This window comes from Chanodichthys erythropterus, chromosome 11 (genome assembly GCF_024489055.1).
Source record: "Chanodichthys erythropterus isolate Z2021 chromosome 11, ASM2448905v1, whole genome shotgun sequence".
In the NCBI taxonomy this organism is placed as follows: domain Eukaryota; kingdom Metazoa; phylum Chordata; class Actinopteri; order Cypriniformes; family Xenocyprididae; genus Chanodichthys; species Chanodichthys erythropterus.
The window spans coordinates 23,041,496-23,062,650 of record NC_090231.1 but is presented as its reverse complement, the minus strand read 5'-3'; the positions used below and the strand labels follow the sequence as shown (position 1 = coordinate 23,062,650).

The following is a 21,155-nucleotide window of genomic DNA, read 5'->3' as shown; positions in this document are numbered from 1 at the left end:
TTTTTGTAGGCAAAACCCGGAAGCGAGTTAGTATTTTAGGACTTCCGGTTCCAACACCATCAAGTCTATGGGTTTTTTGAATGGGCTTTTGCTAAATCGCCTGAAATAAGGTCTGTGGTTAACAAAGCCTCTAAATACTTTCACGTTTTGATCTATGACATAAAACACACCAGTTATAACCCGTGTGTGATTTTTTTTTAACATTTTTTACTGTGACTTAAAATCGGCGGTTGCTAACAAATTGCTAAAAGGGACTACTTCCTTTGGCGGGGACTTTAGACGTCATCATTCAAAACGGGACATTTTGGACAGCATTTCTCATGAAAAAGTGGATAAGTGCTCATACACAGCACAGATCATAATCAGCGAGCATGTTTTTAAATAGAGTTGTTTTCTAAATAAAGTTTGAGGACGCTTGGTGGTGACGACGTTGATCCGCAACCATGGTGTGCTGTAGTCCGTTTATAGCCTACTGTTAGCTTTTTATATCTGACTACTTTATTTAGGCTTCAAAATCTATAAATGTTATGTTAACTTGTAAAGATTATCTTGATAGACAAAACTTGTAAGTGTCATAACCCTTTGTTAAACACAGAGCTTATTTTCTGCGATTTTGAATGAATTCTGCGAAAAATGAATAGGCTTTCAGTCGAGGGAACCCGTGCGCCGCTAACTTCCGGGTTGGCCTACAAAAACACGTCATCCCTGGGGTATTCTATTGTGGTGTTGTGCCGAATGAAAACAAAAGACAATAATTCCCGAGAGACTGAACTCTTTAATCTCCACAAGCAGCGACAGAAAATGCACAATGTTAGCACTCACTCAGAAGAGTACCTCATACGGAAAACAGCCATATACATAAACATAGTCCCCCCCTTGTGGCCATTATGTGCACTGCAGTCCAACATTAACTATTGCAGTAAGGATACCACAATAATAATTTTTGGGAACCGAGTTAAACATAAATTGTAACCATTGATCTCTAAGTACAGCGTCCCTGGGAAGGCCAAACAAAGGTGATTGGACTGCGGGATGAAAATAACACTGTTTCGACAACATGGCGACAAACACACTCTACAAACGCAACTCTTGCTCTTCTCCTTGGGAGCGCAACAAGACCACGCCCCCTTTTTTGTGTATTCCTGTGGGCGGAGGTTAGTCAAAAAAGTGTTTTAGTGACATCATTAAAGAAGGAAGTAGAGGGATGTAGTCCAAACTGGCCGTTCGATGTAGGCGACTTCTGTTAAATAAAATATCTCGCTTGGCATTGAACTTTGAGCTTTAAAATTTTACAGATTTTATTTATACTCTAACAACAACATTACACACTAACTAAAGCTTGAAACATGGGATCACGAAGAATGGGACCTTTAATTACGAGAAATTTTTAAATCTAAACAATGTTCTCAGAGATCAGATTCTGAGAGAGATCAGTGAATCATCAATAAGTAGCCAACAGCATCTGAACAATTTTTTTCTCACAAAGTTGTTGTAACAAATGTACTTTAGAAACACACAGTTACAGCAACCAGAAAAAAAAAAATTAAAAAGTCAAAGGCCCAAATAAAAGCAAATGTTTACTTCCATAAAGGTGACTTCAAACTTTATTATTTTCAATAAAACATCAACATGTAAACATTATTTCATTCTTTCAAAGCTTCTTATTAAGAATTAACTGAAGTCAGAGTGGTTTGAAATAAATAAAGATGCTGAGATCTAGAGAGATCTGTTAGTGTTCAATGTTTCTGTTTCTGAGTTTTGTGAGGTTACCATTGTGCTGGAGAGCAGAGCCTGTGCTTTAGTCAGTGATGAGCTCAGAAAAACTGATGTTATACTGTAAGTTGCTTTATATCAATGATAGTTATAGTGATAGTTATATCAGCTCATTTATGTGTATTGTTGCTAGTTAATTGTTGACTGCAAAAGATTTACATTTTACAAAAAAATGTTTCACAACAGGCAGAAGCTTCTTCCAATCATTGTCCATTTCTTTTTTTTTTTCTTTAACTGTTATTTTCATTACTGATCAACATTTGGCACCCTGTGCTGCCATGCATTTTTAATGTTTATTTTTATTTTACAGTGACAGCAACATACTTTTTTGTTGTGCACAGTTACCTCTGGCAAGTTTCAGAGAATTTGCAGTTTACCAACAGATGTAGATTTAGGGCTTCCAGATGGACAGAATGTTTCCTGAACCATTTTGCTCATTGACTCCTGTCATTCATAATGCATTACGAGCCTCTCACTAGCACTAATGTGGATATTTCTCTCTTTATCTCCTGCCTGTTTGCATGGTGGGCTCACAGAAAGCGTCCTGAACAGATGGCCTGTGCCATAGCTCTCACCTTAATTAGCCTCTTATCCCAGAGCTCCTCTTCTATTAAACTATACCAGAGGAATACATATCAGCCAGAGCTGACACACGTGATCCACACAACTATATCACACTAACTACTCTACAGAAGTAAAAGTTATTTTTAAAGAGACATGTATTGTTACATGTAATTAATATTAATTTTACCATCTACTGATTATTTGGTTACACTTTTTTGACATTACAGTGTATTAACACTAGTATTTAAATTTATTTGTATAGCGCTTTTCACAATACATATCGTTTCAAAGCAGCTTTACAGAAAATGTCATGTCAACATTACAATTTAGAGTGATCTGCTAACAGAGGTCATTCTGTGCAAGTTACGTAATTTCAGAAATGTACATATACAAATCACGCGGTTAGCTAACAATGTGTTAATTTAAGGCAGAAACAATGAGCTCATTGAACTAATGAATGCATGTTAACAAATGATTAGGATATATAGATCAATTTTGCATTGGTGCATGTTGATCCAGAGTTGCGTCATCTGAAGTCCTCGCAGGGGTTGAGGTCGTCTCGTCACGGGTGTTGAGGCATCTGAAGTCTTCATAAGAGGCTGGATCCAAACTGGAGCTGACGTACTCTCTAGTTACCTCAGGATGGGCATCCCGAGACAAAACAGAAAAGCTAATGGAAAATAATTATTGTAGCTGCTGTTCATAATAACATTAACTGAAGGTAATCATGTAATCATGCATTTGATCTGATATACTGAGTAATATCAATTAACTATGACCCTGTTTCACAGAAAGGGGTGGATTAAGCCAGGAGTAGGCCACAGTTCAATTAGGACATTTAAGTACCTTTTATAAATGTGCCTTATGTTAGTCCAAGTTGCTTTCAGTGAAAACAACTCAAAAATGCAGTTTAGTCTGGAACTAGGCCTAAGCCTTGTCTGTGAAACCAGGGATAATTTACTGTTTTCAGTATGGTTAGCACATTAACTTGTAATTATGTCACCTTAAAATAAAGTGTTACCAATTATTTTCAGGCCAGAAAAGGTAAAGAAAGTGAGATTATGGAAGTAGCTTCTTTCCCTTTTACATATAGTTTTTGATATTCAAATCATTTTTGAATTATTCTCTAGCACCAATAACAAACTTTTTATTTGGTGACAAAAGTGCTTATAATACGTTTTCGCTTATTCCATTTCCGCCACTAAAAAAAAAAAAAAAAAGCCACTAAAAAAAAACATTAATTGCAGTTGCGAGTTATAAAGTCAGAATTCTGAGAAATAAAGTGGCAATTGCATGATATAAAGTCAGAATTCTGAGTTATAAAGTCGCAATTGCGTGATAAAAAGTCAGAATTCTCAGTTTTTTTCTCGCAATTAACTGATGGTCAGTGTCTCTGTCTGTAACAGTGCATCCAATGATAGTCATGCTGCAGTTAAAGGGATAGTTCACCCAAAAATGAAAATTTGATGTTTATCTGCTTACCCCCAGTGCATCCAATATGTAGGTGAACGCAAATTATGATTTTTAACTGCAACCGCTGCCGTCTGTCAGTCAAATAATAGCAGTGATTGGGAACTTGAACAATAAGAGTCGAAAAAACTTCCATAGACAAATCCAAATTAAAACCTGCGGCTCGTGACGACACATTAATGTCCTAAGACACGAAACGATCGGTTTGTGCGAGAAACCGAACAGTATTTATATAATTTTTTACCTCTAATACACCACTATGTCCAACTTCGTTCAGCTTCCTGTTAGTGAGGTCAAAAAACGCGTTGTGATGACGGAAGTGATGTCTTGCCCATATACTTCAATGAGCGCGAGACATCACTTCCGTTGTCAGAGCGCGATCAGACCTTACTAGCCGGAAGCTGAACGAAGTTGGACATAGTGGTGTATTAGAGGTAAAAAATTATATAAATACTGTTCGGTTTCTCGCACAAACCGATCGTTTCGTGTCTTAGGACATTAATGTGTCGTCACGAGCCGCAGGGTTTAATTTGGATTTGTCTATGGAAGTTTTTTCGACTCTTATTGTTCAAGTTCCCAATCACTGCTATTATTTGACTGACAGACGGCAGTGGTTGCAGTTAAAAATCATAATTTGCGTTCGACTGAAGAAAAAAAGTCCTCTACATCTTGGATGCACTGAGGGTAAGCAGATAAACATCAAATTTTCATTTTTGGGTGAACTATCCCTTTAAGTCTGAAGCTGTTGGAGTAAAAAAAAAGTGTGACTTCAGCTTTGTCTGATTTATTGCGCCTCCGCCACAGCTGATTCTTATTATTATTATTATATTGTTATTATTGTGTCAAATTCAGTAGTGTATCCATTCTGTTAAAAGCAACTTTTATTCCCCAAATACCTCGACTGTAATTTGCAGAATTGCATGATTCTACCCTTGAGTTGCAAAGTTAATGAAACATGATAGGTATTGGTTGTTTTAGTATTAAGCCCACTAGATGGCAGTAAAAGCTTTTTTTTTTTTTTTTTTTTTTTTTTTTTTTTTTTGAATTTTTTTAAGTGGCGGAAACGGGCTTCCATAAATCAGTAAACACTATTACTGTGAAATATTTTTACAATTCAAAATAACTCTTTTCAACTTTAACATATTTTGAAATGCAATTTATTGTTGTGAAGGTAAAGTTGAATTTTCAGCATCATCATAGTCTTCAGTGTCACATGATCTTTCAGAAATCATTCTGATTTGCTGCTCAAGAAACATTTGTTAGTTGAAATAAGTTGTGGTGCTTAATATTTTTCTTTTTTGTGTCTATGATGAATAGAAAGTTCAGAATAACAGAATTTACACATACTTGCCTCATCAGTCTATCTCTCCCCATACGTTACTGTGAGATATATCACATAACTCTGTATCTCCACATGGAATTTCCTTTTTTGCAGGCTGATCTTACAAAAAGTACTGTGACTGTCATCAGATTGTAATACCATGGTATTTTGAAACTATTCTACTGAATGTTTTTACACAAGAGTAGGCTACTTAAAATGTTCCATAACATTTTTTTCAGGTTAAGCTGGGTTTTCCCCAGGGATACCCATTCATGGATGATAAGGTATTTTCCATTGTGACATTACTAAAAACTGTTTTTGACCTGAATAAGCGTTAATTTTGTGATACGTCGCCATCTTCTGGGCATTCTTACGCTGAAGTCATGAGAATTAGGTACTTCTTTTCTGCACTAGATGTCAGTAATGTTACCCACATTCGAAGGAAGAATAACAATGGTGACTAGGTATATCATCAACCGTTTCTCGGACAAATGCAGCTGGTGAAATTAAGTGTACTTAAAGATGTTTACTATATAGGCCTACGTATTTCAGATGTCTGTTGAGGCCAAGATAAACATGAGATCGCTATTACATCGCTGATGCCTGTGATACAGGACCGTTTCGCTTAATGGTCATGGACATTTATAGACATGCAATCCTTTTATTAAAGTAAACCTGGTCCGTGATTAAACTAGAATCAGAAAATATAGGTTATTGATGTTCTTCCGTATTTGCGTCGTTCGCGATACCTGCATATTCATCATCATCACTCCTTATTTGCATAGCCTACTACTTTCGCTTCCTCATCGGGAGACAGGAGTTGATCAACTTGATCACTTTCTGAAACAAACATGACCAACAGCGTCGACGATCAAACGCCGGTTTCGCGGAAAGAAGTGTTCGTTAAGTATTTACAGTACTACGACAAAGTTAGTTCTGAAGGCGATCTGAAAGTGTGTTCAGAGACACAGGTGACAGATGAAGCCAGGCGCGTGCTGCTGTTGTCGGAGGAAGAGCCGCGGAAGAGATTCAACACGCTGGACTTCTACGAGACTCTGTATAAGTACGCGCAGTACAGAGACTGCCAGAGACACGTCCACGACTTTAGAAAAGCCGCTGAGTTACTGGAGATGTTCTGTGTCAACCTGTTTTTGTTTCCGTGGAAGAAAGAGATTAAAACATTAAAGGTAAATAAAGCTGCTATCGACAGGTCTATTCTCTCTACTCTTCCATCTGATGACAATAACTGCTTAAACTAGCCACAAACGGTATGCTGTTCTTCTCTGTTCTCCTAGCCTGGTCTGGGGTACTTTTCAGTTGGCCAGGCCAGCTGTGAGATCAGTTAGACCATCTAAAGGCAACTTAGCCAGGCTGGAAGGCAAGCGGAGACCAGTTAAATCCAGGATTTTACACTGTTTTAAGATTTCTTTTGTTATTTTTTTTAGTGTGGATGAAGCTGAAAACAGCTTAAACCAGCATAAGATGGTTTTGCTGGTCTGTTGACAAGTCTAAACCAATGAAAAATACCACTGGTTTAAACTTTTCTGGCATAACTTTTATAGCAGAAAATTTATTATTATATTGTGTCCATTATATTACTATATCTTATATATATATATATATATATATATATATATATATATATATATATATATATATATATATATATACATACATACAGCCTGAAAATATATATTTATATGTATAGCCTATATATGAGGCTAAATTTCAATAACATATCTCGACTGTCCTCTATTACTTTTATTTGGTGTCTCAAAGACACTGGGTATAAAAATAAAGAATTCAGTGATATTTAAAATCCAAATTTTTTTAGGTGTTTGCACTCTTAATCTCAACAGAACATGAAGGTTATTATGGATGGTTCTGTTACATTCATTTGACACAAAGTCAGGACATAAGGTTTAATTATTTTAGAAGTGAAAAAAGAGATCTGAAACTTGTCAAATACTACCATTAATTTTGACTGTTTTTTTCTTCTTCTTCCTGTTCTCTCAGACATTTACTGGACACTTTGTCTATTACATCAAGCCTGTATTGCCTTTTGCCAGGAGTATTCTTCAGATTATCGGATACTGCATGGAAACAGACACTGAGTACAGACTGTCTGAAAATTTTGACCCTGAAAAAGCCAAGAGTATGGGATTCGACCTGTTCCTTGCCAGGTTAGAGTGTGAGTATCTTCTGGAACTCATGAACCAGAGATCACATGTAGAATGTCTGGAGATCCTCCATACAAGAGCTTCTCCTTTGACCTTCAGTGCTGGGGAAGATGTTTCAGAACCTATCAATGGCATCTGTAATCTAAATGAGGATGATTATAAGGATGATGGGCATGTTGAAGGTGGTTCACTGATAAACCCAGGGGAACAACAGCAACAAGAATCACTTAAAAGCCATGAACCTCAAAATCAGGAAGTCGACAAGTCTCAAGACAGTACTATATCTGATGTAGAAAGACCATCCAGCTCATTCATGACTGATGATAAGTCTATCTTGGAGATGCGGGAGAACTACCCAGACCTGGCTATCCGACAAAAGCCCATTTTCCAAAAGTCTCAAAGAATTATGCAGCCTCTCAAGGCCCAGGAGTGGGCTGGATACAGGGGCCACAATGCAGGCCTGTTCCACGAGGTCAGTACTGACATGAGTGGCCCCCAGTCCATAGCCATACACAACGAGACCACCCCAGGTCATAGAAAGCTACACATCTCAAACACACTTGTAGAGGCCCAGCCCTTAGATGACAAACCGTTAGTGCTTCAATCCGGGACACCGCTGCAAGGACGCAACCGTAAAGGCTCAACGGATGACTGCCTGGTTGAGCTCACTGATCGAATGGGGAAAATGCACATGAAGGACCTCAGTGCAGATGAACCCCTTAAATACCCCATAGAGGAGACCGCACAGGCCCAGCCATTCAGTGGACATAATGAGGTCATCAAAACCCCACCCACAAAATCCCCAGATGGCATGAGTCTGCCCATCTTGTGCAGCCCATCCCAGGAGCCAGTCTGCAGCATTGCAGGTTGCGGGAGCTGTACTGGATCTGATGGCGATCTTGCACAGGAGGACACTATCAAAGAGCCTCCTCAGTCAATCTACATCCCTAACGAATGTACAACAGTGTTTGGACCACCAACTCACCACATTCAGACTGCCAATGAGGGCTCAAGCGCACACAAGAGTCCCACATCTCAACAACCAGAAGACGAGCTAGACCAAACATACGTGATGGTTTAGAGACACGAAGTATTCAAGGTTTTTCCTTATCCGTGCCAGAGATTTTAATGTGTGCTACAGTGTGACAGTGCAGTGAATCTCGAAATAATATCTTTGTTCTAGTAATGTATGAAGCATTTTTATTGATAGCAAGTTTTTAAATTAATAAAGCCAATTTCAGAATAGCTTTGGTATCTTACAAATTCTGAAGGTAATGGGAAGAATGTCTGTGTGTGCCCTAACTTGTATCATAGATTTTAAAGTGAAGGATTTTTGCTGCTATAATTTTCAGGAACCCAGCTAACATTTCATGGTTTGTCCATGGATTCTGTCTGTCCTATGTGAATTAGCCCCAGTAGGGCCAATATCTCAAGCCCTTATCACACCTACATTGGCCCCACCATTAAATGTTGTCTGGGAGCTTGCTTGAGTCAAAATGATTCTTAGAGCTTCATTTTTAAATACTGTGCCTTACTAAATGTAGAGAGACAGCTAAATGTGCACTTGTCTTAATGGAACATTTGTTCTGCAGGAATGAATGTCTAACCTTGGATTCATGTAGGTTAATATAAGTGTTAAAATATGGTGTTCTGGTGAATCTTATACTGCCTATTATTGAAAGTAATAAGGTGCAAACATTTTTGTATTGATCTTACAGTACTACTGAGGCTATATTAGAGCATGTCATAAAAATTATGTGACTGTGGATATAAAATGTAATAAAATCAATATTTTCAAATATTTCATGTAGTTTATTAAAACTTATTGGTCACAGTAACACCTTCAGTAACAAATTAACAATCAGGATCTGTATTTGCTAGTGATGGTATCTGCAAGTGGCAGAATGAACAGAACTGAAAAAAGAAAAAAGGAAGGGATCTTTCATTAGACCCGAGTATGATGATGTAAATGTAAAATACCTGTCCAAATCACAAATAATACATTTCCATGCCCTGAAATAGCTATTCTGAATTAAAAATGTCCACTCGCGTAACAAAAGAACTGATGGAAATATTTCCAAGTGCAGTAGTTTCAGATCATATGGAATGATTTCCATAAAACTAAAAATAAAAAGAATTTTCTGTTAAATGCTTAAACCAAGTTTACAAGGACTACAAATGCAAATACACATAATAATAACAACAACCATAAAAGGCAGCATTCAAATAAAACCCATCATATAAATGTAATTTACAAATCCTACTATGTAAATCTACTTCTATTGCAGGAGGAATGTTTGCACAATGTGAATTCAGTTTCAAGTCAAAACAGTGCTTGTTTTATCTGTCTCTGAGAAAGCTCAAGACATTTATAAACTGACAAGACCATCATTCTCTCTGATCCTTTACTCAAGAGCAATGCACCTTCAGTATCTTCTCTCTGTTCTCCTCATATTTATGCAGCATCTTCTTAAGATCATGATCTGCTGGGATTACCTGCCCACCAATGTGTGAAAAAAAAAAAAAGAAAAAGATATAGTGCATGGAACATTATTCATGAGTTTGTCTCGTCAACATTATACAGTATATCACAATATATATCATTTGATGCAGTAAGGCTTTTTAACCTATGAGTATTAGCAGAAACTCACAAGAACTGGAGCAGGAACTTCAAATGACTTCTGATGAATCAGCCAGTCTTCATACAGGTTATGGATGGATTCTAGGTATTCCTAAAGTGTGAAAATCAGTGAAAGCATATCTTTCAAAATATATAATGTGTAATATTTGTAATCTAGCCTTCTGATAACATGAAACATGAGCAGGAATAGAAACTACTTTGGTTTTTGTTTCAGATTTGTTATTTATTTTGCATGCACAATAGTTGAATTATAGCTCAACATCAGCTCACCAAGGGAATAACCTTTTCCTCTTCTCTGCACCTCTGCTTTAGTCTCTCGTAGCATGTCTGTGGAGAGGTCTGCAGGTAAACTGAATAAAAACAGACGTGAACACACATGTATTAGTAACATTGCGCAACAAAAATTACAAAATTTAAATGTATCCACATCTAACAAGCAACATGCAGTGAAATACAGAAATATTTGCCATACCAATAAGGTCCACAGGAATAGCAATGTTCTTTATGATCCACTCAAACCATTCACTTAAAACAGCAAAGTCCACCTCAGGCATCTTTCCACTGTCATCCAAACCAAATAATACAATTTTCTTTAACATTAGTAGCGAAACATTTAATGATGTCAAATAGTTAGCATATAAAGTTATTTCAGACTTCTAATAAAATCTACCTTTTAAAAAGGTTTTCCACAAAAATGTACTTAGCGCTGTAAATAGATCTTTCCAGCATTCTGATTGGCTGTGACTGATGACAGAAAAACAACAGGTTATTGCAGTCATGATTAGTAATCCATTTCCTCTGTTCACAGGAGCTCATTTCGGTATTGCGGAACAGAAACAGATACATGTAAAGCAACTAAACAAAACTGACTGTAGGGATGTGAAAGAGGACTTGTACATGCCATTGGTGAGACATGCCGATCCAGCATTGTGAGTTGCACATATGTCTGAAGAGTGAGCCCCCATCTGGTTGGATCCTGGTACATCAATCCCTGTGACACAATAGAATACATTTATAATGCCAAATTTACATCGCAAAGGTGGAACAGTTCTAGGGGCTAAGGTGGTTCAGAGCAGGCTTTTATGTGGCAACAGAATTTTGTGCAGGCACAGAGCAGCCTTATATGCATGCCTTAAAATAATCAAAAATAAGTCAAATGCCAAATTTACACTGTAAAGCGGACGCAAGAAGTGTTATATAAGTGTTATTACACAGATTGTTTAATGCTGCTCAGAGGTGGCATAAATGCATTACACAACAATTACAACTGTATGATTACATACTAAGGGCTGAGGTGGGTCAGAGCAGGCATAATTAAGTCTGGCTTTTATACGGCATTGCATCTTTACACAGAATTTTAAGCAGGCACAGAGCAGCCTTAACTTGTTCGTGTAAAGATGCCTTAATGCAAAAAAGAACAGAACAAGACGAAGAAAGACAAAGCACATTAAAGGGTTACTTCACCCAAAAAGTAAGATATTTTTGATGAAATCCAAGAGGTATATGGTTCGTCCATAGGCAGCAATATAATCAACACTTTCACGACACGTGTGTGATGCTGACACAGGAGCCGGCCAATAATGAGTCCGCGTTCTGAAGTAGAACCTGGAAGCGCTGGACGACGTATGAGAATGACACAGAAGAGAAGAGATTGTATTCTATAGTATAAAAGTATTCTTGTCGCTTCGTAAAATTAAGATTGAACCACTGCAGTCACATCGACTGTTTTATCAATGTATTTAGTACCTTTCTGTACCGTGATGATTATATTGCCGTCTATGGACGAGTCATATACCTCTCGGACTTATCAAAAATATCTTAATTTGTGTTCCGAAGATGAATGAAGGGCATACGGGTGTGGAACGACGTGAGGGTGAGTCATTACTGACAGAATTTTCATTTTTGGGTGAACTAACCCTTTAAATCCATAGTAAAGTGCTACTGGATCCCTACCAATGGATTGCAACCCTTCACATTTCTCCATTTTGACACAGGCTCTGTCAGCACCTGAAACACAAGACACGTTTAGTCGTCTATTAAATAAATGAATAACAAGAATAGAGGGAGAGAGATTACAGGTACTGTGAGAAATATTATTTATTATACATTTACTGCATTACCTCAATGTCACTGGTTTTGCTGAAGTACTCCAGACATGTTGTCTTTCCACTTGCAATATTTCCTTCTAACCAAATCTGAACAAAAGTGGATGTAAATTTCAAAACAACATTTTAACAATTATTATGTTCGCTGCGTTCTCAGCCGTTTAAGTGATCCTCTTTCAGAAAAGTAACTTCATCTTTGGTAACTCACCACTGATTTCTTCTCTTCACCGTTTCTAACCAGTTTTCCTTCAGAAGAAGACAACATAATGAGTCTCTTCTTGGATTCAGATCTCTATGGCAACAGTCAAAGGATCGAGGATGCACAAGGCAACAAGCTTAAGCTCATGTCAGTACTATTAAAGCAAACCTGCCTGCATAATGTAGCTCGGTTAGTGAAGATATGAAGAAGATCTATAAATATTATAAAAATGTATATGAATGAATGTTGTGGTCGCCGTAATATTACGTAGAACGGAAGCTGGCGCATGACTTACTGTGAGTGAGAGATGTGCTGCTGCGCGAATGTCCGATGAAATGTGATTCCATTGCAGGTGTTTGTCGGATAAGTACATTTGTTGACAGAGATTTGTGTGAACATAGAGGCAAAACAACGCGACAAAACCTTTTTAACGAGTTAACAATCATCTCGCTTGTTTAATCGACGTTTAGTAGTTACATATACAGATATGCTAGTGTGATGATGCTCATGATGCGCATAACTTGCGGTGTTACGTGCTACACTAATGAGCAACCAAAACATGTCAAAATAAAAGTCACAATTTTTAAATCGTCACTAAAATATAAAATGACAAAATAAGTACGCATTATTATTGTTGTTGTTATTATTATCATTATACTTGCCTACAGAAATTTCGAGCAAGTCTTTAAGCATAATTTAAGAAAATTCTATTTATTACTTGAATTCACAATGCTACACAAACAGTATTGTCTTTATTATGCACAGTTGCAATACTGTGGGTGTTCCTTACACACAATTACAATTGCACAATTGCATGTTCTCTCTGTTAGTTCACTTAAGAAAGCCTTTTCAAAACTAATTAAAAAAAAAAAAAAAAAAAATGCTGCAGTGATGACATTTTTTTGTAGATCAACCCAGAAGTTAGCATAACACTGGTTCCCTTGACAAAAACCCAATAGGATTTTTCAAAAGGCTTTTAAATTATTGCAAAAATAAGCTTTGTGATCAACACAAGTTCATGATACTTACATGTTTTGTCCATCAAGATAATTTTCACAACTGAATACAACTTTTATGAATTTTTAAGCCTAAATACAATTGCCAGAAATAACAGGCTAACCTCAGGCTATAAACTAACTACACCAGAGTTAGTTTGCAATAGTGAAAGCAGGCTAGTTCGTAAATGAGTTTACCTATTTGGCTGGTGACGTTTAATGTCCCCAACAGCTTCTGTAGTCCCATTCAGCAACTTCTTAGCAACCGCCTTTTACAAGACACGTAAAAGCTTGAAAGAAAATCACTTACTGGTGTGTTTTATGTTGTAGAATAAAATTTGAATATATCTTGAGCTTGAGTTAACCACAGACCTTATTTCAGGCTTTTAATCAAAATCCAATTGAAAAACCCCATTGACGTCAGGACAGTGGAACTGGAAGTGCTAAATGATCATTCATTTCCAGGTTTTGACCTACAATACATCATCCCTGCAGAACTTTATTTCGGTTCTTCAACCCCCGGTTTCAATTGAAAAATGTTTTAATTGAAAGCAACTTGTACTGACATATCTTAACACAAGTCAATGCCATTGTTTTGTCTCAAGATACACAACAGTAATTTTTTTTTCTAAGGCACATTTATAAAAGCTACCTAAATACCCTGATTGAACTAAGGCCTAATCCTGGTTTAACCTAAACCCTCTGCGAAAATGGGCTCAAGTGTAGCCTGTTGAAAGCATTAAAGGGATAGTTCACCCAAAAATGGAACAGAAATTATGATTTTTAACTCCCAACTGTTGCTGTCTGTCAGTCAAATAATGCGTGCCAATGAGAACTCCATCTATAAGAGTAAAAAAAAACATGCACAGACAACTCCAAATTAAACCCTGCGGCTCTTGACGACACATTGATGTCCTAAGACACGAAACGATCGGTTTGTGCAAGAAAGTCACCTACATCTTGGATGCCCTGGGGGTAAGCAGATAAACATCAAATTTTCATTTTTGGGTGAACTATCCGTTTAATAAGGTAATGCAGAAAAACCACACACATTAGAAACCGTGTGTTTGCTTCATATTGTTTGTCTGTCACAATAGAATTGATTAAAAGGTCTGTAAAATAATGTGTGACTGCTTAAATTAAAAGAGTGAAATCAAGTTGACTTTTATTTTGATTGGCATGAATATATGTCACCAAGTAATTAGATCAGTCAGAATCACTGAGCAGAATCACAGTGCTCTCTTGAGTCTTTTGTCTAAAGACAATATATCCTTTTTTGCATTCACTTTACTTTTACTTGTTAATTTTCAATGCATCCAGAAACATTATCACCAGATTTAAGATTTTTCTAAACGCATCAATACTGATGAAAAACTGCTGAGTTCAAACAGCATTTAAAAAGAAAAAAATGTGAATTTAGTCATTTCCTGATACTAAGAGGAAACACTCAGTCAGGAAGTAATGTTTCAAGTCTGTCAAACTATTATGAGAACAACTCAGCGGCATAAAATATGAACAAAGACCATATTAGTGCCACAATGGAAGTTGATTTGCCCTTTTTGAAGTCCACAAGAGGTCTACTGAAAATAGCAGAAATGGTGAGACATTTATGAACATTTAACATGGTAGTTAATTGCATACTTTATTCTTTAATACGTTTTGGCAAGGACAAATGCTCAGACAATCACTGACTTGTTTAAATAGTACAGTGCACAGGCATGGCCTTGAAACTTTGAGTCAGTCATGTAACAATTTCAATCATGTAACATCTGGTCTAAAAGCTTTTTACTTAACCTCTTACTAAATTTCTTACTTAAATCCCTTGGAAAAACTCGTATGTATTATTGTCTTGACAGGTGTGTGTTTTTGTGGCTTTTGTGTGTTATGCGGTGGCATCTAGGCCTCCCTACATTGCCGTAACATGCATGGAGTTTTTCATCACATTTGGTTTTCTTCTGCTCTACCTACTGAAACTCAACAAGATGTTCACTTTCTTCTTCTGGCCCCTTATTGTAAGAGCACAAATCTAATACATTTGCAGTGTTAACACTATGCAAATATCTGCAACTGCAGTTGTTATTGCAAACACAACTGTTGGTAATGCACTTTTGCTTTCACAGGATGTGTTCAACTCATTCTTTGCAGCTGCACTGATGTGTATTCTTAGCCTGGTAGCAGTTTCTACATACACAGTGAAGGGCACTCTGAGCGGAGGGGTGAGAATGTACACACATCCTCCATTCCTGGAACTCTCTCTTTATCTTTTTTAGTAATTATGTAGGCCTTAAATCTATATCAGACCTTTTCAAACCTAATCCATCATTGTGAATGACCCAAACATTATGTTTCTGTCTTTTGGTTGACAGATCGTGGGCTTTGTGGCTGCAGCCTTTTGGTCTTTGGATGGATATATCCTTTTCAAAAAAATCACATTCAACAAGTCAAGAACCACCACAGAGGCCCAAACAGGGAAAAATTAAAGCTCTGCAGGACCAGATCTCTCATTTTGTGAACAGACCATTTTTATAACCAATGTAAGATAGTAAAATAGGCTTGTATAGTAATCATTTACTTCCCTCACATTTGTCCATGTGCATCAAATTGAGGATCACATTGTTATTGTCTCAAAACGGTTAACCCTGATTGATTTTTTTTCCTCATTCCATAAGTAAAAATGTACTTTTTGAAATATTATTGTTACCAGAATTATTATGCAAATTTGGGGTCCACCGCAGCAAGAACACTCTATTCAAACCATATTCAGTAGGCCTATAAACACATACAGTGTATATTTAAGAACGTTGTAGAAAAGTATTCACAAAATAGGTTAATTATGCTACATTCAGTGGTTGCATTTATGACTTATGCCTGACTGACCTCACATACATTTTTTTTTTTTTCCATGATAAACTTCTAAAAACATTCTGAAAACTCTATTATCTGCTAGGAACAACACGTTAGCCAAAGTTATAAAGTATCAAAAACCTTCCATGTTTTTGAACTAGCCTTTTGATAGGGGCTTGAAGTCACACCCCAAACCTGTTTTACAGTCCATGCCCCAAAAAGGCTTAAATCTGTCCATTCGTTCAGATGTAAATTGTATGCAGTTGTTGCACGGATATACAGTTGCTTCTTAGTCCTGTGAGAGATGTCTCGCCCACATGCTCTGTTAACTTATTAACGGTCTCCAGATTTCGGGAATGCAGATTCTGCTCTTTTGTGCGCTTCGTTTCCGCAGTCATTATTTCCGTTTCCACTCCGTGGAAAGTTATGTCGATTTGAGAAGAGTAGCTGTCTCATAGCTGATAGTAGGACGCACCACTGTGAACTTTATTCGGGAACAGAAGAGTTTCGTCAGCGTGATGGGGGACATCGAGGCGTCGGATAGTAACCGATCACGACAGACTGTAATTCATTCTCTTCTCCCTAGTAAAGAATTCATCTCCTCCCGAAAAGGACTACTGCTGCTCGGTGAAGTGGTACGCTTTTCGACTTTTATTTGTTAAATTCATCCATGATAGTAAGTCATAGTCGCATTGTTTTGTGGAATTTTATTATCTGCTTAATGTTTAATTGCATTTTATTTATTGTGCTGTTGGCAGCTGGATGCAGTCACTTCACACATAAGTGCTTTCTGCGACATAGATCTTGCAATTCTTCTGATTTTAGTTTTTTTTTTCTTCTTCTTTTCTATCTGCATGTTTTTCACTGATTATTCTTTAGGCCTTATTATCTTTTAATGTTTGTTCAGAAAAGTTTTCTGCTGCTTTGCTGAATGAATAAAGTAAACGAGAACGAGTAAATGAGCTGTTTTCTATAGTATATAGGTCAAACACTTTCAAGTTTCCTCATTCATCTGAAGGGGGAGTTTTATCTAGGCTAGTAGTCTACTGGGTTTCTTATAAATGTGTGCTAAACAAGTAATTAATATTGTGTTATTTACATATATAAATAATATATATTTTGAATTCAAAATTCTGCTGTTTGTGTACAAAGCTCTCAACAATCTTGCTCCTCCATTCCTGTCAGAGTTGATTATGTACACAATCCAGCCAGATCACTCAGATCACAGACTAGGCATCTGCTACAGGCTCCCAGATCCAGACTGAAATGCAGGGGTGACAGAGCCTTTGCAGTTGCTAGCCCCAGGCCATGGAACAAATTGCCATTATCTATTAGAAAAGTTACATTGTCTGAGTTTAAAAGCCTCTTAAAAACCCATCTCTTTTCCCATGCTTTTATTGCTTTGTGACTGTGTACTTTTTAAATGATGGGAACATTTTAATGTTGTGATTGGGTCTATGCAAACTTAGTATAGCATTTTCGTCAACTTATGTTGTTTTAAGCGTGCTTTATAAATAAATTGAACATTGAATAAAAATTTGGCCAGTTGTTAGGCTATATTTGTTCTTCACCAATGTTAAATAATGATAATAAATAAAATAAAATAAAAAGGTCAGCATTAAATTGAAATTTCACAGCAATCTATTTTCCAAAATTCATATTATAGATCTTTTTTCTTTTCTTTTTTTTTTTTTTTTTGACCTTGTAATTTTTAATCAAAATGTCATAACTGGATCTTCTGGTGAAAACGACAGACTTCTCTCTGGTGACGTATGCTGGACTTCTCCAATCATTTAATCTGCTTAAACTCACCTCTGTTAACTCATGTTTGTCTGCCTCCATTTTTGAGTGCAACATCCACATCTCAAAATCCAGTCAATAACCGACAAATAGAACCAAGTCCCCACCCTGCATTTTTTTTATTTTCTGATAAGCTGTTACACTTGGTACACATCAAAATATGTTCAAGTAGTGACAGAAAAGATCTAGTAAAAACATTTCCCTCTCCCTATTCATTAGTGAAACCCAACGAGAGCGATCACAAAGCCAGAACATAGACGACTTCCCGATGTTCCTACAACTTTTACTAATGTTTCACTATGTAAATTTTGGGATGAAAAACTTAATGTAACTGGAAAGTCCTTATGTTGATATCATTTCTAAATGTTCTCATAATGTTTGGAGAAAATGTTCTTGCAACAAAATTCTTGGAACATCCTTTTAACATAAGAATGACAACTAACTTCAAATGACTTTTCAAAAATCTGCTCCTTGATGCAAGCAAAATAATCCTGCTTCTGTTAATGTGGGAAAACCGACATTTCACAGCTAAGTAACCACTGACAAATACCCCTTACCCCACCTTTAAACCTAACCATACCAAAAACCTGCCCCTAACCATACCCGTATCCCACCTCAATAGGAGCAAATGTAAAATATGAACACAACTTATGAATACGATAAAAAATGTGACCTTTTCTGCTTCATTGATTAACTGTAAGTCTGATGTTTTTGTCTTTTAAAAGTTTTGCACACTCTCCATATCACAAATACTGAGCAATAGACAAAATAAAGAACAATAATTAAATAAAAATGCATCCTCATGTTTCCTCAGGTGCTGTCGTTCATCAGCTTTGTGTGTTTTGCTGCTTCAACAGCCGCTGCTTTCGTCACGGCTCCCTTCATTGAGTTCTTGGCAGCTCTCTTTCTGCTGTTCGCTTATTCTACAAAGTTCAATGAGAGATTTAAGGGCTTTCACTGGCCCCTCATGGTAAGTTTACTGACCCATGAAATGACTGTGCTGGATCAAATCATAATATTTGGTCATGAATACCTAAATTCTGTCCTCCTTTTAAAATCTCCGTGTCTGTTGTTTTATCAAGGACTTCCTGCGCTGTGTCAGCGCCTCCATCATCTTTTTCATCATTTCTATAATTTCTGTGTCAAAATATCCGGATGGAGCCTCAAAGGCTGCCGGGGTAGGCTCACATCAGTTCAGTCAAATTCTCTTTATCAGCACCATCAGTGACAGCACTGTTTATTCATGATTTATAGTTATACTACATGTGACTTGTGTGATGTTTAGATTGGTCTCTGTTTTTCTTTCTCGTTCACTTCTTAGGTCTTTGGCTTCTTTGCCACAATAATCTTTGCCCTGGACTTTTATTTCATCTTTAATGATCTGGCCAATTTCCTCAAGGGAGGTGACTCCGGTGAAGAACCACCAAACACACAAGGTATTATACAGGGCTCTTATTTGCAATACCGTTCAAATGTTTGGGGTCAGTAAGATTCTTTTTATGTTTGACAGAGAAATTAATACTTTTATACATTAAATTGATCAAATGTGAACTGTTTTAACATTCTGTTCATCACAGAATCCTAAAAAAAAAGTTGTTATAGTGTCGACAAAAATATTGATTTCCAAAAGGATCATGTGACTCTGAAGACTGGAGTAACGGCTGCTGAAAATCCAGAATTTATATTATAATTTAAGCTATATTAAAATAGAATACAGTCATTTTTTAAATGTAAAGAGATGGGGGGAAAAAAAAACTTCCAATGTTTGAACAGTAGTGTCCTCTTGAGATCTCAGCGTATTCTCTTTTCTCTGCTGATGAAATGCTTGCACAAACCTCTCCACATCATACTAAACCAGTAAAACAATTAGCAAGACTGCTCACAGGAAATGGAAGGGTGATGTGGTTTCATAACTTCATAAATAATCATCCACAGTGTAAGCATTTATTGTAGTTATGTGACCAGGCTGGTTGAACTCCTTCAGTATCATGAATTAACCCCAAGCAATCTGTAGTAGCAATCCTCTAGCATTGTCATGTGCATTAAACGTCCATGGCAGATTATCTTCACTGGGAATTCCCCGTCTATTTTTTCTTTTTCCTGTTGTTATTCAGAGGCTATGCTTCTTCGTTTCTTTTCCAGAATAACATATTCTTCTTTCTCACAGATGATGACTCAGACTCTGACTCGGACTAAAGCTGTGTTTGTGTCCAAAATCCTGGCGTGTGACCACTACAGTGCCTGATAACCAAAACAGACTTTGGTATCATTTTTTTTTTATTGTACATAATTTTGAGCTTTTTGTGACTATAATTAAACAGTCTAATTCAATTGTTACATCACAGAATAGTAGCTATAGAGTTTTCTATAGTATATGCATCCATACAAAGTCCCTCTCATTCGATTTTCCCAAAGCTGTGAATTATTCCAGTGATAGTTTCACATCAGTCAAGCTAGGTGACTGCTTTTTGGAAGAAAGGACAGTATTGTGCCATATATAATGTTAATGTTCTGCCTCCAACAGCTTAGGTGTACTCATAGTATGATTACACGCGTGATCGCTTCAAGTTTTTACAGCATGTACCAGTCTTTTTAAATTTCCTTATTTGGGAGCTCTGTGTGTGTATGTTTACTTATTAGAACTATTCTGGGAGAATGTTTTCTCAAAATACGTTCTCTTAAATTGTCTTTTTAAAAATAATGCATGACGTGGTGATGAAGCCCTGTATTGGGAATAATAATTGTAATGTTTTGTAGCAACAAAATAAGTTTACATCATAAAAGAAATTAGCAGGTGGTTGGCTGGCCACAGTTACCTGTCTCATTTCCACACGTCTACACATTGGTTTTATTCTTGTAATGTCGATATAATTCCAATGTCTTGCCAAAGTACTGCAAAAAAAGGCAAGATTTGTCCCATCATGTTCATCTTGCAATGTAGTTTTCTTACAGTGGCACTGCTCAGCTATTGAACCTGTATTATAAATGTGAGCTTCAGCAGTGCATAAGGGAGCGTCTCCAGGTTTACCACAGTATTATAAGGCATGCTGCACGCATCCACATGTAAACCACCTTCTAGTGTTTCTGAAGAGTGGATATGCTTTAAGAACATGCTCTGTCAGATTGCCACATCAATAAATATTTTTGTGTGTGTGTGTGCAATTATTGTAGTATTGTTTATTTTAAGCATATAATTTTGCCAGTCATTTTGAACGTAGTGGTGAAATGTGGTGTATTTCTGTAGATCTGAATTAAAATGCAGT

General features: G+C 36.8%; 3 protein-coding genes across 9 annotated transcripts; 2 read left to right on the top strand and 1 right to left on the bottom strand.

Annotated features, from left to right (window-relative positions):
• Positions 1-2,325: 2,325 nt before the first annotated feature.
• Positions 2,326-12,811, bottom strand: tk2 (thymidine kinase 2). 6 transcript variants are annotated; one of them, XM_067402073.1, is made up of 11 exons: positions 12,549-12,811; positions 12,263-12,300; positions 12,070-12,144; positions 11,903-11,956; positions 10,851-10,940; positions 10,620-10,693; positions 10,422-10,510; positions 10,220-10,299; positions 9,960-10,040; positions 9,733-9,804; positions 2,326-3,007 (listed from the first exon to the last, which is right to left on the bottom strand). In XM_067402073.1, the coding sequence occupies exons 1-11, from the start codon at positions 12,697-12,699 to the stop codon at positions 2,975-2,977; spliced, it is 837 nt and encodes a 278-aa protein (XP_067258174.1). In that variant the 5' UTR covers positions 12,700-12,811; the 3' UTR covers positions 2,326-2,974. The 6 variants fall into 6 exon arrangements, with proteins under 6 accessions (XP_067258174.1, XP_067258173.1, XP_067258175.1 ...); XM_067402072.1 differs by lacking the exon at positions 2,326-3,007 and adding an exon at positions 9,083-9,222; XM_067402074.1 differs by lacking the exon at positions 2,326-3,007 and adding an exon at positions 9,083-9,222 and having other exon boundaries at positions 12,263-12,346; positions 12,549-12,765.
• On the top strand, positions 5,447-8,391 carry si:ch211-189a15.5 (uncharacterized). Its single transcript, XM_067402070.1, has 2 exons — positions 5,447-6,315; positions 7,145-8,391. The coding sequence occupies exons 1-2, from the start codon at positions 5,980-5,982 to the stop codon at positions 8,387-8,389; spliced, it is 1,581 nt and encodes a 526-aa protein (XP_067258171.1). The 5' UTR covers positions 5,447-5,979; the 3' UTR covers positions 8,390-8,391.
• A 1,747-nt stretch (positions 12,812-14,558) lies between the features above and the next one.
• LOC137031251 (CKLF-like MARVEL transmembrane domain-containing protein 3) lies at positions 14,559-21,079 on the top strand. Of its 2 annotated transcripts, none has more exons than XR_010896515.1 (5): positions 14,559-14,846; positions 15,105-15,260; positions 15,369-15,464; positions 15,615-15,782; positions 18,707-18,841. XR_010896515.1 is itself a non-coding variant. In XM_067402069.1 (5 exons), the coding sequence occupies exons 1-5, from the start codon at positions 16,611-16,613 to the stop codon at positions 20,086-20,088; spliced, it is 513 nt and encodes a 170-aa protein (XP_067258170.1). In that variant the 5' UTR covers positions 15,743-16,610; the 3' UTR covers positions 20,089-21,079. The 2 variants fall into 2 exon arrangements, 1 of the variants encoding a protein (XP_067258170.1); XM_067402069.1 differs by lacking the exons at positions 14,559-14,846; positions 15,105-15,260; positions 15,369-15,464 and adding exons at positions 18,975-19,070; positions 19,214-19,328; positions 20,060-21,079 and having other exon boundaries at positions 15,743-16,727; positions 18,707-18,862.
• The last annotated feature ends 76 nt before the right edge of the window (positions 21,080-21,155 follow it).